General features: G+C 49.5%; 1 protein-coding gene across 15 annotated transcripts in view; it reads left to right on the forward strand.

Moving 5' to 3' along the window:
* The window catches only part of TMCO4 (transmembrane and coiled-coil domains 4), a 121,510-nt gene that overhangs the window by 27,956 nt on the left and 76,608 nt on the right, over window positions 1-16,946 (forward strand). For all 15 annotated transcript variants that reach the window (XM_054503367.2, XM_054503403.2, XM_063667729.1 and 12 more), the window contains 2 exons: window positions 644-818; window positions 1,560-1,587. In XM_054503367.2, the coding sequence (XP_054359342.1) occupies window positions 644-818; window positions 1,560-1,587 (203 nt within the window). The remainder of the gene's footprint in view (window positions 1-643; window positions 819-1,559; window positions 1,588-16,946) is intronic.

Genomic DNA, 16,946 nt, shown 5'->3' on the forward strand with positions numbered 1-16,946 from the left:
TGTGAGCTTCCTCAGATACCAGGTTTTGTCACCTTTATTCCTCAGCCCTTGGCACAGCCCAGGCCCAAAGCATGCAACCAGTCACCATCCATTGCTCTCATTGCTGTGGCTTATCAGCCTCTTTGATAAACGTTTTGGTGAGAGAAGAAACCAAAATCCACATCACCCAGGCTGGGCACAGTGTCTCACGCTTGTAATCCCAGCACTTTGGGAGGCCAGGGCGGGTGGATCACCTGAGGTCAGGAGTTCAAGACCAGCCTGGCCAACATGGTGAAATCCTGTCTCTACTAAAAATACAAAAAATAGCCGGGCGTGGTGGTGGGCACCTGTAGTCCCAGCTACTCGGGAGGCTAAGGCAGGAGAATCACTTGAACCCGGGAGGCAGAGGTTGGGGTGAGCCAAGATCGCACCACTGAACTCCAGCCTGGGCAACAAGAGTGAAACTCCATCTCAAAACAAAAACAAAAAACAAAATTCACATCACCCAAGATGAGGTCTTTGACTGCCTCTGTATTTGAGGGATCACAGTCACTAAGTTGTGCACGTGCCAGCCGTTCACATCCGTGACCACAACTAATCTACACTTCCCAGTGGAGGCTGAGCTCTGAGGATCCTGGGGAACTAAGCCATGTCTGCCTTTCAGTTCCTTCTGCACAGAGTTCATGGCGGGCCTGGTGAAGTGGCTGGAGTTGTCCGAAGCTGTCTTGCCAACCATGACTGCTTTTGCGAGCGGCCTGGGAGGTGAAGGAACAGATGTGTTTGTTCAAATTTTACTGAAGGACCCCATCTTGAAGGACGACCCGACGGTGATCATCCAGGTACACCCAACACCTGGTGGTGGCTGCTGGGGACAGTAGAACAAATCATTTTCTTTCAATGTTAGCCTAAAAAATCACTTCTAGTGGGGTGGAGCAGTTGGAAGATAAAATATGTCATCATAATATCATATCATGATCATAGCTGATGTTGAATTATCATTATTGAATATTTACTCGTGACTTAATGCTTATTATGTGCTGGTACCTTTTTAAAAACTAACTCATCTAATTCTCGAAGTGACTTTATGAGGTAAGTGGTAGGGCCATCACCATTTCATAGTTGAGAAAACTGAGACACAGAGGGGTTAAGTAACTTGCCCAAGGTCACACAGCTGATAAGTGGTGGAGCCAGGATTTGAACCTTGGTAGTCTGACTCCAGAGCCGGCATTCTTCTAAGCTGTGGTGCCTCTTTTCAGAAGCAGAAGCTTCGCTGTGTGCCCTTGAGCATGTCACTCACCAGCTATGCCTGCAGTTAAAGCAGATAGAAGCTTGTGACACAGACTGTGGGTGGGGAAAGTACGTGGATTTAAAATATCCCCTTCCCTCCTTATCTCACTACCTGAAGTCCTCATGTATTTCTTTCTTCGCTCGCCTGTTTATCATCTGGCTCACCTCTAGAATCTAGGGCACTGGCTTTTTGTCTGTCTTGTTCTGCCACTTGGTAGGAGTCAATATTTGTCAAATGAACGGGCTGATCATATATCAGCTTTGTCATTGATGCCTGTTGTCTTCTCCCTCAGGACCTTCTGAGCTTCTCACTCAAGGATGGTAAGTTGATTTTCTAAGCTCTGTAAATGGTGGGTACCCATCTGCACCCTTGGCTAGCAAAGCCAGTGAGAGGTGCCACTACCTGGGGCCGGGTCCCCCGTGGCCTTTTGATTTCAGGAAGGAAAGGAACCTGATGTCATTGGTGAGCTGGTGAGCCCTTCATTCATGCCAGGACTGTGTGGTGCTTCTCAGAGTTTATTTCACTTATTCCTCACAATAGGCCTGTGGTTTTACCTCCTAAGTAACTCTTGAATCTGGCTCCTTCCCCTCTCCACCCAGGCCCTTGGTCTGAGCCACTGTCGCCCCTCCTGGATAACAGCAGGACCTTCTCACTGGCCTTCCTGCCACCACTCTGGCCAGCAGTTTTCTCACCACTGCAGCTAGAGTGTTCTTTTCAAAGGCCCACATGACCACACCACCTCCCTGCTGAGTGCCTCGAAGTGGCTCCCTCTGCACTCAGGAGAAAAAAATCAGCCCCTCTGGTGTGGCTCTCAGGCCCTAGTGGGCTGACCCTCATCCTGCTCCAGCCTCACCTCTGCTTTCAGTCCCCCTGCAGTGGGGCTTCAGCCACGCCGGCCTCTGGCAGCTCCCTGAGCACGTGTGCTTTGCGGCTTTGCACACACCCCTGAGCACGTGTGCTCTGTGGCTTTGCACGCACCCCTGAGCATGTGTGCAAAGTGCGGCTTTGCGCGCACCCCAGGGCACGTATGCTTTGCGGCTTTGCATGCACCCCTGGGCACGTGTGCTTTGTGTACAGCGGCATCTTTGCACACACCCTTCCTCTGGCTGGAAATTTCTTGCCCCCCTTTGCCTACTTACTTTTGACCTTTCCTTCATCTCTTTGCTCAGTCATCACCTCCCAGGGGAAGCCTTCTGGGTCTCCTGACTTGCACGCTCCCAGCACCACATCAACCATGGTCACAGCTGTGTCGCTAGTTACATGATTCTTGGATTGGTAACTGGCTTCCTGCAAGACCACAAGGTGCCTTTTAGGCAGGGTCTGTGTCTGGTTTTGTTCACTTCCAGGGCTTGACCCAGCACCTGGCATATCACACACACTTCGTAAATATCTGTTGAATGAATTAATGAAATAGATCTTACGGCCCCATCTTATGGATCAGGAAGTCAGTTCAAAGAGGTTAGGCAATTTACCCAAGGTTGCTCAGTACACGGTAGTGCGGGACTCCCTGTATTGGCTCCTTAGGACTGCTGTAACAAATTCCCGCAAACCGGGCAGCTTAAAGCAACAGGAATCTCTTCCCTCACAGCGCTCTTGGCCAGGAGTCTGGAATCAAGGCATCAGCGGATGACACCCCCTCTGAAGGCTGCAGGGGAGAATCCACTGTGCCTCTTCCAGCTTCTGTTGACTCCAGGTGTGCCTGGTTTGTGGCTCCCTCACTTCAGTCTTTGCATTCTTCTTCCTATGGCCTCGTCCTTCCCCCTTTCCTCTCCTCTGTGTGTCTTTTATGAGAAGTCTTGTGTAGGGTAATCTCATTTCGAGATTTTTAACTTAATTATATCTGCAAAGACTCTCTTTCCAAATAAGGTCACATACATAGGTTCTGGGACACAGATGTGTCTTTTTTGTGGTGGTTAAGGGGTGTGTGGTGCGCTATTTAGCCCTCTATACCAGGATTCCCCAACCCCCCAGGCCACGGACTGGTACCAGTTCATGGACTGTTAGAAACTGAGCCACAAAAGCAGGAAGTGAGCAGTGGGCAAGCGAATGAAGCGTCATCTGTATTTTCAGCCGCTCCCCATTGCTGGCGTGGCTGCCTAAGCTCCACCTCCAGATCAGCGGCGGCATTAGATTCTCACAGGATCGCGAACTCTATTGTAAACTGCACACGCAAGGGATCTAGGTTGCGTGCTCCTTATGAAAGTCTAATACCTGATGATCTGTCACTGTCTCCCATCACCCCCACATGGGACCGTCTAGTTGCAGGAAAACAAGCTCAGGGCTCCCGCTGATTCTACATTTTGGTCAGTTGTATAATTATTTCATTATATATTACAGTGTAATAATAATAGAAATAAAGTGCACGATAAATGTAATGCACTTGAATTATCCTGAAACCATCCCCCTGGCCCCTGCAGTGGTCCATGGTAAAACTGTCTTCCCAAAAACTGGTCGCTAGTGCCAAAAAGGTTGGGGATCACTGCTCTCTACCACTCCAGGATGCCTGCATTAAGCCACTATGCGGGCTGCCTCCTGAGCCCCTCCCCAGCCCCACAGCTCCCGTCCAGCTTCTCCCCACCAGCTCCTCTCTGCCAGGGCTCCCCTATTATTGCATAAGTGGCCTCTTCTGTTCTCTAAACTGGGGAGAAGCTTTGATGCAGTGACCTCTGATGTTTATTCTGATGGCAAGCAGGGAGGAAACACAACATAGAAGAAATCCCCAGCGTCCTCCAAACCCTGTAATAGGGAAACTTTTGCCTGCTCCCCACTGGAACCCTCCTAGTGGAAGGAGGAGGAGGAAGAGCAGAATTTCATAATGGGAAGGAGCTGCAGGGGAAGGTCAGCAGGGCAGCAGTGCAGTGGGTGGGCTTTGGGCCAGTTGGAAGCCTGAGGAGGGAGAGTGGGATGGATTTCACCTGGGCAGGTGTGCAGATGGCCGGCCTCAGCAAGGAAAGCAGAGAGAGGAGGGGTGAGGGGCTGCCCCCGGAACCATTCTTCATGCTGCAGAACTGCTGCAGACCAGGTACAGAGAATTGAAGGGAGAGGGCTCAGAAGTGACGTCTCAGCCCTCGGATTCTGGTGGTCTGGTGCCAGCTGCAAGGGGACTGGGACTCTGTCTCAGGAATCCTGGCGTTTGTCTCCAGGGACCCTTTCAGGGCAGGTGGTAGTCAGGGACCCTAAAAGAGGAGGGTGCTGAGGCTTGCTGAAGCCCACACAGCAGGGCGGATGAGCTGCTTTCTCACGTGTGCTTGGCCATGCACGTGTGTTTAGTGCAGTCAGTGCCTGCCAGGGTGGCAGGACATGTAGGTCACCCTACCTTGGGGATTCTTGTTATGAGCATAATAAATTTTCTTTACTGTTTTTTAAAAAAGACCTCTAAGTCCTTGCTACTCTCAGTGTGGTCCATGGACCCAGCAGCATCGGCACTGCTGGGAGGTTTGTGAGAAATACAGAGTCTCAGCCCCCACCCAGACCCGCTGATTGGGATCTTCATGGAATCCAGGCAATTCCCGAGTGCTTTCTACTTAGAGGAGCGCTGCTCTAAGGCTCCAAAGAGTGTGTTTGGGCCTAGTGTATCCAAATCATTTTAATTCCATATCATGGAGCTGAAAGGGCTCTCCACGGGTGACCGGGTCAGCCTCTGCTTTCAGGCAGGCGAGGCCTTCAGTAATGCTTTATGTAACAGAGACAGCCAGGCGGCCCCCAAGGGAGTGGCAGGGTTGGCCTGAGAACATTGCTTCGGTCACTGGACTCTGAGTTTGGGGAATTTTCTGTCTGCACCCCCTGGAGCTTACATTCCCAGGGCCAGGTAGTCTCAGGAGTTGTCATATATTTCATTACAGAGCGATTGTGTCACTTTATTTTTTTAACAGAAGTGAGTGAAGAATAATAGTATCTGGTCCTGCTGGACTCCCTTGGAGGGAAAGGCTGGGTTGCATGGTGGTGTGAGACTCGGGCTGCTGGAGATCAGGGCAGCAGCTCAGCACATAGAATCTAATATTGGAATCAGTGTAATGGCAAAGCCGCCATGTGCCAAGTCCTAGCTGCGCGGCAGGCGTGGCGCTAAGGGCTTATGCTGGCATTTCATCTCTCGTCCTCCAGTGAGGTGGTTAAGGCTGTTGCCCCCATCTTGCAGATCTGAATCTCACATATCAGGGTCAACTTGGATGATCCTCTCTCTCTTTTTTTTTTTTTTTTTTTTTTTTGAGTTGAAGTTTCGCTCTTGTCCCCCAGGCTGGAGTACGGGTGGCATGATCTTAGCTCACTGCAACCTCTGCCTCCCAGGTTCAAGCGATTCTCCTGTCTCAGCCTCCTGAGTAGCTGGGATTACAGACATGTGCCATCACGCCTGGCTAATTTTTGTATTTTTAGTAGAGACGGGGTTTCACCATGTTGGCCAGGCTGGTCTCGCGCTCCTGACCACAAGTGATCTGCCCACCTCGGCCTCCCAAAGTGTTGAGATTACAGGCATGAGCCACCATGCCTGGCGATCCTCTCATTTTCACAGGTGGAGAGACTAAAGCCCAGAGAGAGGAAGGGGCTTCCTTGCAGACACACAGCGGCAGAGGTAGACTGGGAGTCAGAAGCAGTTCTCCAGCCTCCTGGGTCAGCCCTTCTTTTCTCTCATTGCCTCTTCATAAGGTAGAAAGAGAAGCAGCCTTGGCCCCAGAATCTAACTTTCCCTCTTTCCTCACCCAGAGAGAGTCATATGCATCCCACCACCTCTTTCTGCACCCCACCCCTGCAAACCCCAAACCATCTTGGGCACCTAAGACATCTCCACTGACTCTTCTCTGCTGTTTGTGACCTTGGAGCTGGCTCTGGCAGAAGAATTGAGTGGGTTTAAAACAGCCTGTCTTATGTCATTGCCTGGTGCTTCATGCCTACCCAGGCATATTCTCATTATAGGCAACATCTAAACCAGCATTGCCCTTAAAATTTCCATTGAGAATAACTACCACTTATTCAGCACCTGTTAAATGCTGGTGACCTTACCTGGCTCTTGTCAATCACTGTTTCATTTCATCCTCACAGCCCTCCTTTAAATGTAGGCATTCCCACTTTACAGATGAGCAAACCGAGGCCCGTAGAAGTGAAGTAATTACCTAAGCTAGTAAGTGGCAGAGCTGGACACTCTAAAACAACTGCTGTTAGTCAAAACCTTGGCAGATTTTACCCTCAGGAATTAGGGAATTGAGGCATCCCCATGGGAATATAATAATACCTCATATCTTAAATAATACCAGGCTTTGATAATGCCTGGGAGGTGCCTTTGGTTTATCTGATAGCCTCAACAGGTGCCAGCAGGTAAGAGGAACAGCTTCAGTGGCACACTGGGACCCAATGGGAGCAGGTGCTAGGGCTCCAAAGGTCCCCAGAGGTCAGAGGTAGGTGGACCCTCAAATCACCTAGACCACCCTCTTATGTAGATGGGGAAACTGAGGCCTAGAAGGGGGAGTGGTTTGCTGATGTTGTCATGTCTGACCTCTTTATCTGTTCTAACAAATAACCAAGAATGGGGAGTATTTTGGGGGTTGATTGTATTACAGTTCAAGCCCCACCTTGGCAAGTTACTGAATGTCTCTGTGCCTTGGTTTCCCCAGGTGTCCAAGGGAGTAACAGTAGTCTCTACCTAATAGGGTGGTGGTGAGGATTACATGAGCGAATCCATGTAGAGTGCCCAGCGTGGAGCTGGCAGGCAGGGCACGGGCTGTGAGTATTCCTGGGGTGATGGTGGCCATGGTGAAATGGGAAAACTCTGGAGTCAGGGAACCTGGATTTTCATCCTGTCTCTTGAGACTCTTGCGTGTGACCTTGATCAAGTCGCTTAACCTCTCTGAACTGCAATTTCAAGTACAAATAAGGGGCAAGAGCCAAATGTTCCATAAAAACACGGTTTTTAAAAACTGTCTTGGGTTCTAAGAACATGATCTTGTAAATCATGTCAAGATCCTTACAAGGATCCTGTAAGGAAAAGGTTGGTGTTGTGGATGGGCCAGTTGTCCAGGTCCTTCCTCATGAGCTCCATGAGGGCAGTGCCCTTGCTGGGCCTGTTTACCTTTGCATCCCAGCAAGTGCAACATGGATGGACGCATGGTGGGCATTAGTATTTGTTGGATGGAGGGAAAAAAGGAAGGTGCAATAGAAGGATGGGTGGGCGACCCTTCTTTGGAGAATGAGCTTAGATGCTGAGCAGTGTGGTTTGCTGAATGTCTTCTGACGGATGCATGGTGGACACTTAGTACTTGTTGGATGGAGAGAAGGAGGGAGGGAGCAATAGAAGGATGGGTGGGTGACCCTTCTTTGGAGAATGAGCTTAGATGCTGAGCAATGTGGTTTTCTGAATGTCTTCTGATGGATGTATGGTGGACACTTAGCACTTGTTGGATGGAGAGAAGGAGGGAGGGAGCAATAGAAGGATGGGTGGGCGACCCTTCTTTGGAGAATGAGCTTAGATGCTGAGCAGCATGATTTGCTAAATGTCTTCCTTCTACAGAGATTGATGCGGGCAGAGGAGGAGGCTGTCTGTGCTGCAGGATTTCTCCCTGGGTGTGAGACGGGCTGATTAGTCACGGAGTCAGCCCAGGAAATTAGCATGAAAAGCTGCATTTCTCAGAACTTCCTGGAAGGTTGACCTTTACTGAGAGTTTTGGGATCTTAGTCACCGAACGAGGCCATATTGGCAGCTGGGCAGAATTTTTTGTGCGTGCTAATCATTTCCTCCTCCTCATCTAGTAGCAACCCACGAAGCGCTTTGCCCACACAACCGAAAAAATAAGTCTTTTACATGATGAAAGTTAAACTAAATCTGAGCTGATAACTCTCAACCTCCACACAATTGATGTTTGAGGCTGGATCATTCTGTTGTCGGGGGCTATCCTGTATGCTGTGGGCTGCTTAGCCGCATCCCTGGCCTCTACCCACTAGGTGCCAGTAGACATTCCTGAGCTGCGATAACCAAAAATGTCTCCAGACATTGCCAATTGTCCTCTAGGAGGCAAAACTGAAAATACGGCCATCTCAGATGGGGCTAGTTTACTTGCATTTGGTAATCTTCCTAAGTTCTTCTAGTTGCTCTTCTAGGCCGCTTACATAGATTCTGAGTTATTACAGAGTAGATGATCGTCAGATCTGCTGCTGAGACTGGTACTGTTAACCTGCTCTTACAGAGGAGAAAATGAAGGTTCTGCAGGTTAAGTGAGTAGCCTAGGATTACATTTCAAAGTAAGTTTCAAAACTCCATTTAAGGCCAAGTGAATCTCACCATGAACTCTGTATTGGTCCCTGAGAGACTTAAACTGCGTCATGATTTTTGCCCTCTGATCTCTGAATCCAAAGGGAGGATCACCTCTAGGCCCTGAAACTGCAGGAGGCACACACACTTGAGCCACAGCACTCTCTACCGCAGACGTGGCTCTGCTTTCTGGCCTGGTATTTATTACTGGATTGCAAACCCTGTCTCCCTGATGAATCAGAAAGGCTTGAGATGTTAGTCTTGGGTTGTGGTAAAATGCAAATATTGTCACCTGGCTGCTGGGTTCTCCATCAACATCCTTTTTTTTTTTTTTTTTTCTTTCTTTGAGACAGAGTTTCACTCTTGAGTGTGCAATGGAGCAATCTTGGCTCACTGCAACCTCCACCTCCCGGGTTCAAGCAATTCTCCTGCCTCAGCCTCCCGAGTAGCCAGGATTACAAGCATGTGCCACCACGCCTGGCTAATTTTTGTGTATTTTTAGTAGAGACAGGGTTTCTCCATGTTGGTCAGGCTGGTCTGGAACTCCCGACCTGCCTGCCTCGGCCTCCCAAAGTGCTGGGATTACAGGTGTGAGCCACCACCATGCCTAGCCCAACATCCTTGAGATTCATACAGTTTATAATCCATATCCACAGCCTGGTCCATCTATTCCGCAAATAAGAACTGACACCTGCTGTGTATGCCCGGCCCCGTGTGAAGCACTGAGAGTAACTCTAATAGCAGATGCTCACTGAGTGCCTACTGTATGCCTGGCTCTGAGCTAAGTGCTTTCTTTATAGGAACCAATTCATTGAAACCCCACAATGACCCTTGGAGGTAGATGCTGTTACTGTTCCCATTTTACAGCAGAGGAAGCTGCAGCGCAGAGAATGAAATGCCTGCCCAAGCTGGAAAGTGAGGAGTTAGGATTCTAGCCAGGCCTTGGGGCTCCTGAGTCCACCTCTTACCTGCTGTTCCACCTCCCACATGGAGATAAGTGGAAACCTCACCCCTGAAGCTGACTTTAAGTGGGTTGGATGAGGCCTGAATGAAGGGCGGGTGCCCATGCGGCAGGAACCAGAGGAGCTGCTTCTCTTACTGATCCTGCATCTGAGAAGGCGGAGATGGGAGGGTCTCAGAAGCAAGCCCTCCTCTCTCCCCTCTGCTCCAAGACCACTGGTCTTGAAGTAAGCTTGTCGCCGCCTTAATGCCCTTAATCGTCCTAAGCCGTGAGGACAAAAGGCAAGAATCATCCCCAAGATGTCCTGAGTTAGACTTGCCCTGTGAGGGCTCTGCAGCCAGGCTCAGCCTTTCAAAGTGGGGACCCTGGGCACACAACGGGGCTTCAACCCAGTGCTCAGCAATGGACAGGGTATATGGGACTGCAATACTGTGTAGTTTCTTCTTTATATGGAAAATAATTCATTTAAGGTAAAAATGAGGCTACATAATAAATATTCTAGAAAAAGTATGTAATTAGAAAAGTTGGTGAATCAAGGGATAGTAGGGTGGTGGGTGAGGTTAGCAGTTATATGAGTGTGACCTGTGAGGTGTGTCCTCGGACCCAGGGAGAAGAGAGACAAAGGGCCTCTGCCCTGGCACAGCATCAGGCAGCCCACAGCCTCACCCTGGCACCCTGGCTCAGAGAGTGGCTTCTTAACAGGTACAAGATGGAGGAAATATGACAATTTCCCATAAAGTAATATCAGCCACCCTGTATTGGGCACTTACTGTGTCCCAGGTGCCAGCCAAGCTCACACATCCATCCTCTTATTGCCGCTCAACAAAAGCCAGCCAGAAAGATATTCTTAGCCGGGCGTGGTGGCTCACGCCTGTAACAATCTCAGCACTTGGGAGGCTGAGGCAGGCAGATCACTTGAGGTCAGGAGTTCGAGACCAGCCTGGGCAACATGGTGAAACCCCATCACTACTAAAAATACAAAAATTAACCATGCATGGTGGTGGGTGCCTGTGATCTCAGCTACTCGAGAGGCTGAGGCACAAGAATCGCTTGAACCCTGGAGACGGAGATTACAGTGAGCCAAGATTGTGCCACTGCCCTCCAGCCTGGGTGACAGAGTGAAACTCCATCTCAAAAAAAAAAAAGAAAGAAGAAAAGAAAAAGATATTCTTATTCCCCTTTTGCAGATGAAGAAACTGAGACTCAGAGAGGTTAAGAGACTTACTGAAGCCATTCACATAGTAGGAACTCAGATCAAGATTTAAACCCAGGTCTGTTTGACAAAGGCTGAAGTTTCTGCCTCTGGGTTCCTTCGCTTTGGTCTGGAGGGCAGCCCCCAAAGGGTGGGGATTGACCATGATCTCTTCCCAAAGGTGTGGGCTCTCCCAGCAGGTACGAGGTCAGCCCCGACCCACCATCCCTGCCTCCATGCTCAGAGATGGAGCCATTACTGGGAACAGGCTGGTTCAATGCCTTACAACAGGAGGCTGTCCTGCCCCCTGCTCCTGATTTGGGGGATTTGGAAATGTGGGGAGAGTCAGGATTGTTATCACAACTTACAGGTGCAACTGGCATTTAGGGCCAAGTTCCCGGGATGCTGCTATCCTTTGATACATGAGAGAGTTAGATAATGAAGTACGAAATGCAGCTGCTTCTGTATTGAGAAATGCTGGTGGGCGAAGGAGTCCCATCATGAACACACAGCCTGGCTCTGGACATGCCCCTTGCTCTTGTTGAAGCAGGGGGACCAGTTGGCTCCAGGGGCTCCCACAGTATGTGGTTGTGTGTTTGGGGTGGGCACCAGGGCTAATCCCGCAGTTCTGGGTGTCTGGCACACTTCTGCCCTCTGGTGGCAGAGCTGAGATTCCTCGGTCACCCTCCCCAATCCCCCATCTTTCCAAAGAACTGTTATCCTGTGATACGTAACTTTTAGGTGTGCCTGTGGCCCATGACCTAGGGCTGCCCCTGAGATCGTATGTATACCCCATGTTCGTAGAATATAGGATTCACAGCTGGCCAAACGAGATTATCCTAGGACACCAAACTCACTCAAGAGTAAGGGATTTGCCTTTAAAAGGCAGTCATAGTGGAATGAGCAGAAATGTTGGCATCATATAATTTGGATTATAATCCAAGCTCCAGCACCCTCTAAACTGTGTGGCTTTGAGAAAGTTTCTTATCCACTCTGAACCTGTTCTTTCCTCATTTGCAAAGTGCGGCATCATAGTGACAACCTCCTAGGACCATTGGGAGGATCAGCAATCACAAATGCAAGCTCCTGCCATGATGCCTGCTGCTTAGGAGCAGGCCAAGGATGCTGGGTTCCCTTCCCTGCAGAGGTGGCAGGAGGAGCATCACGCTCTACCTCCAGGCATGAACACATCCAGACCATCTCAGACTGGGAGGAGCTCATTTGCAAGAGGGGAGCCCACTGCTCTCTTTCCTGGGGTAGGAATCATCTGTTTCAGAATCACTGGGAGTGGGGAGTGTTGTTAAAAGTACAGATTCCTAAGCCCTACCCCAGATCTCCTGCATGTGGGACCGAGGAAGCTGAAATTCCACAAGCTCTCTGGGACCTTGATGTTCCCTAAACTCTAAGAACCACTGTCCCGCTGTGACTCTCAAGTCTCCACATGACCCTGTTGCTGTTGGGCTGTTTCAAGTCCATTTGACTTTGGGCTTTAAAGGTCTGTCCTTGTGAGGAGGAACAGGTACCCTGAGGCTGACCCTCAGATCTGAGCTCGAAAGGACCTCTGGATACCAGCTCCTTCGGTCCTTCTGGCAGGATCCAAAAGCCTGGGCCTGGGCACTGGACTGGAGTCTGCACATCTATCAGGAGCAACACGGGGGATGTTGCAGCACCCATTGATCATGGGCTGATTTAGAAGGACGCCATGAGGAAGGAGTGCAGGCTGGAAGCATGGGCGGGCTTGGGAGAGAGGTGTGTGGCTGGAAGACAGTGTTCTGCTAGCTCGTGGCCCTCCTTCCCACTTCATTGTGCGGGGAAGGAGTGGCGGTCGGGTGCACAGCCTCTGCAGCCAGGCTGCCACTTTACTACTCACTGGCTGGGTGGACCTGGGCCACTGTCCTAACCTCTCTGCAACTCACTTTCCTCTTTGAGAAGATGGAGTTTCTATAGTACCCGCCACTTCAGAGGGTCATAAGGATTCAATAAGCCAATACATGCAGAGAGTGTAGTGCAGAATCTGATCTAGATGAGTAGGTGATAAATGAAGCTTCCAGATTAATAGGATTATTGGTCATAGGATGTTTCTGCCAAAAGGGGATATACATCTCATCCAGCAGAACTGTCCCCCGCATTTGGATCTCTCCCAACAGAGTTCCACCCACTCAGTCATTCATTCATTTCTACAAATATTCCATTCCTCTTACGTACAAAGATTATTAAACTTCTGCTTTGTATTTGGCATGGGCCGAGGTACTAGGGATGCACAATGGATTTGGAGCTTATATTTTATATTCTAGAAGAAGAGGAGACAAAATAAACAAGTAAGCAAATAAAATATATATAAAATTGTTTTAAATGGTGATAAGAAGAAATGGCTGGTCACAGTGGCTCATGCCTTTAATCCCACCACGCACTTTGGGAGGCAAAGGTGGGTGGATTGCTGGAGATATATATATTATCAGAGCATGGAAGCACATGCCTGTAGTCCCAACTACTCAAGAGGCTGAGGTGGGGGCTAACTTGAACCCAGGAGGTTGAGGCTGCAGTGAGACAAGATCATACCACTGCACTCCAGCCTGGGTGACAGTGAGACCCTGTCTCAAAAAAAAAAAAAGAAAAAAGATACGCAGAAATAACTCATGGTAAGAGACTAGGAAGCAGTGGACTGGGTCAGGGAGGGCTTCTCCGAGAAGGTGACATTTGAGGAAGGAACTGAGTGTTCCAGGCATGGCCAAGCCTCTGACGTTTGTGGCATGTGCCTGTAGTCCCAGCTACTTGGGAGGCCAAGGTGGGAGGATTGCTTGAGGCTAGGAGTTTGAGACCAGCCTGGGCAACATAGCAAGATCCCCATCTCTTAAAAAAGAAAAAAAAAAAAGACTATGACATTTAAGAATAATTCACCACTGTAAGAGAAGACCCCACTGAGAGGAGGAGAGAGGCCTTAACCTATTAATCCACTCTCCCCTAGTCCCCTGGGGGAGCAGGACTCGGAGGGTACTAGAGAGGGAGAGGGAGTCTCAGTGGAGGTGGGAGGCAGAGAAAGGTCTATTTTGCTGCCTGGGGCAGGTGGCCACAGCACAGAACCCTGGCAGGCAAGAGAGAACTTTGGTCAGCTAATGACTCAACACATCTTAACTATGCACCTACTAACTGCCAGGCATTGTCCCAAGCACTGGGAGAACAGCAAGGTACAAAGTAAAGGTCGCTGCCCTTGTGGGACAGACATTCTGATGGGGAAAGCCAGACAATAAACCTATACAGGGAAATGGGGTAATGGAGATGGGATGACTGGGGGCTGAGCTGTTCTGATTCGGGAGCCACTGGCTTCTCTAAGGAAGTGATATTTAAGTGGAGACCTGACTGATGGGAAAGGGCAGCCGAGCAGAGATCTGGGGCAGGAACTTCCCAGATATCAAGAACAGCAAGTGCAAAGGCCCTGAGGCAGCCGTGAGCTTGGCTTCTTGAGCTGCTGGTGCCTGAAGCAGGGCCAGGTAGAAGGTGAGGTGGGAGAGGATGGCAGGAAGGGGCTGGATAATGTGCAGTCTTGCAGACCATGGAAAGAAATGTGGACTTTATTCTAAGTGCACTGGAGAGCTGTCAGAGAGCTCTAAGCGAGGGAGAGAACACGACTGGATTAATGATTTTAGAGAAGCTCAGTGGCTGCTGTTTGGCAAATGGAGTGCAGAGGCAAGAGTGAAAGATGAGAGCAGTGAGGCGGCTGGTGGTTGGAGAGCAATGGCTGTGGTGGTGGCAGTGGAGATGGAGTGAAGTGGTCAGACCCAGGATATGTTTTGCAGGTGCAGCTGCCAGCATCAGCTGGTGGGTTGGATGTCGGGACAGGGAAACAAGAACTAAGAACAATGCCCAGGCTTGTGATCTGAGCCCCAGGGTAGATGGGGCACTTTTTTTTTTTTTTTTTTTTTTTTTGAGACCGAGTCTCCCTCTGTTGCCCAGGCTGGAGTGCAGTGGCATGATCTTGGCTCACTACAACCTCTGCCTCCCAGGTTCAAGCAATTCTCCTGCCTCAGCCTCCTGAGTAGCTGGGATTACAAACGTGTGCCACCATACCCGGCTAATTTTTGTATTTTTTAGTAGAGAAGGGGTTTCACCATGTTGGCCATGCTGGTCTTGAACTCCTGACCTCAAGTGATTGGCCTGCCTCGGCCTCCCAAAGTGCTAGAATTACAGGCACAGGCGTGAGCCGCCGCGCCTGGCCTGTGGGGCACCTTTTATTGGGACAGGCTCTCAAGGAGCAAGTTGGCCCCCTGGCAAGTTGGCAGTAGAGCCTGGGCCAGAGAATGCCAATATCCTGGGTAGCCCAGGACTCTGCCCCTCCCTACTGCCTTCTAGACGAGGAGATTTGCTCCTAGAGCTTCCAGAAGGAACATGCCTTAAACTACGAACCCTGGCTCCAAGACCAGCATCACTGCCACTAAGTCCTTGAAATGACCTATACACAAGGCTAAGATACAAAGCCCCGTGCCTGAGATTACCACAGGAATGTTAATCACACATGCACCCGGCAGCCTGCATGCTAGAAGGTGAATCACTGCAGCCTCGACCAGTGGAGTATGTATTAGCAACTAATTATCATTGCCACCAATTAATCATCACGGCCAAAGCTTGGTTTCTACAACCCGATTATCACATGGGCACAGTAGTCTTTGCTCCTATGGGGGAAGGAAGGAGCTCCTTTTTTCCATGGAAGTTTACTGAATCTAATAACCCCAAGCCACAGCATGTGGTGTCTGTCCCCAGCACGTAGACAGCTCCTCATCCCAGGAGACAGCAGGGCAGCCCCGAGAGACCCTGTTTCACTCTGGGGACCCTGGGTCAAGGAAGGAACTGATTTCTTTTGCAGAAGCCGAAACCTCAAACGTCAAGACTTCAGGGACTGCGTCATGATAAATGGTCCCTCACATGGAAACGTGAGGCCAGGGAAAGGAGGGTCCCCTATACCAGAACTCAGGAAACCCTATTTTTGGCAAGCTTCTCAGGTCATGCTGATAGTCAGCTGGACTGGGGAATTAGCGTTTTAGACAACTCGTGTCTTCACAGGGCCGGGGCACACAGGGAAGGTGAGTGCAGAGTAGCTGAATGCCAGGTCCTTGTGACTTTCTCTGTCAAAAACATTCAATTTGGAAGCATGTCATTGTACTTGAGTCACAAAGAATTTGACCTAAAATTCGGAAGAGTTTATTCATTGGTTCATTCACTGCATAAACATTTTTTGAGTTCTTATTGTCACACCCCAGGTAGGTACAGGGGTTGGAAAAACAGATGACTAAGCTTACAGTCTAGTAAGATATGATGAGTGCGATCAAATGGGGAAGATCCTGAGAGAGAGGTCTGTGTAAGCGATCACAGACCCCCCAAAGGAAGGAGTGATGCAGAGAGGGTTCAGAGAGGAGGTGATGGTTGAGCCAGGTCAAGGGTTAAGTGATAGAATAATGGCCCCCAAAGGTGTTCACATCCTAATCCCTGGCAACTGTGAATATGTTACCCTACATGGCAAAAGGGACTTTTTTGTGTGATTACATTAAGAATCTTGGGATGGGGAGACTATCCTGGGCTTTCCAGATAGGCCTAATGCAATCACAAGGTCTTCATAAAAGGGAGACAGGAGGATCTAAGTCAGAGCAGGAGATGTGACCATGAGAGCAGAGGCTGGAGTGACTGGAGGGAGGGTCCACAAGCCAAGGAAAGCAGGCTGGGAAAAGCAAGAAAACAGATTCTCTCCTTGCTAACACTGTGATTTTAGAATATCCGACCTTCAGAACCGTCAGATGCTAAATTTGAATTGTCAGCCAGGCGCAGTGGCTCACGCGTCAGCCTCCCAAGTTGCTGGAAATTACAGGCGCCCCCCACCACACCTGGCTAATTTTTGTATTTTTAGTAGAGATGGAGTTTCACCATGTTGGCCAGTCTGGTCTCGAACTCCTGGCTTCAAGTGATCTGCCCACCTCAGCGTCCCAAAGTGCTGGGATTACAGGCGCCCGATCTCCTTCACTTTTTTTTCCTGTGCGGTATTTGTTTTTTGTTTTGTTTCTTAGTTGGGACCACATGACATATTATCAAGTCACTCTTCCATGCATTAAAAATTTTGTTTCATTATATAAGCATTTATTTTCCCTTTTTTCTTTATTTATAATATCCAAACAGAACTGTCTCTTTTTTATTCCTTTTTTCAATTATTGAGATGGGATCTTGCTGTGTTGCCCAGGCTGATCTCGAGCTCCTGAGCTCAAGTGATCCTCCCGCATCAACTTCCAAAGTAGCTGGGATTATAGGCACG

The sequence above is a fragment of the Pongo pygmaeus genome, chromosome 1 (genome assembly GCF_028885625.2).
Source record: "Pongo pygmaeus isolate AG05252 chromosome 1, NHGRI_mPonPyg2-v2.0_pri, whole genome shotgun sequence".
Lineage (NCBI taxonomy): Eukaryota > Metazoa > Chordata > Mammalia > Primates > Hominidae > Pongo > Pongo pygmaeus.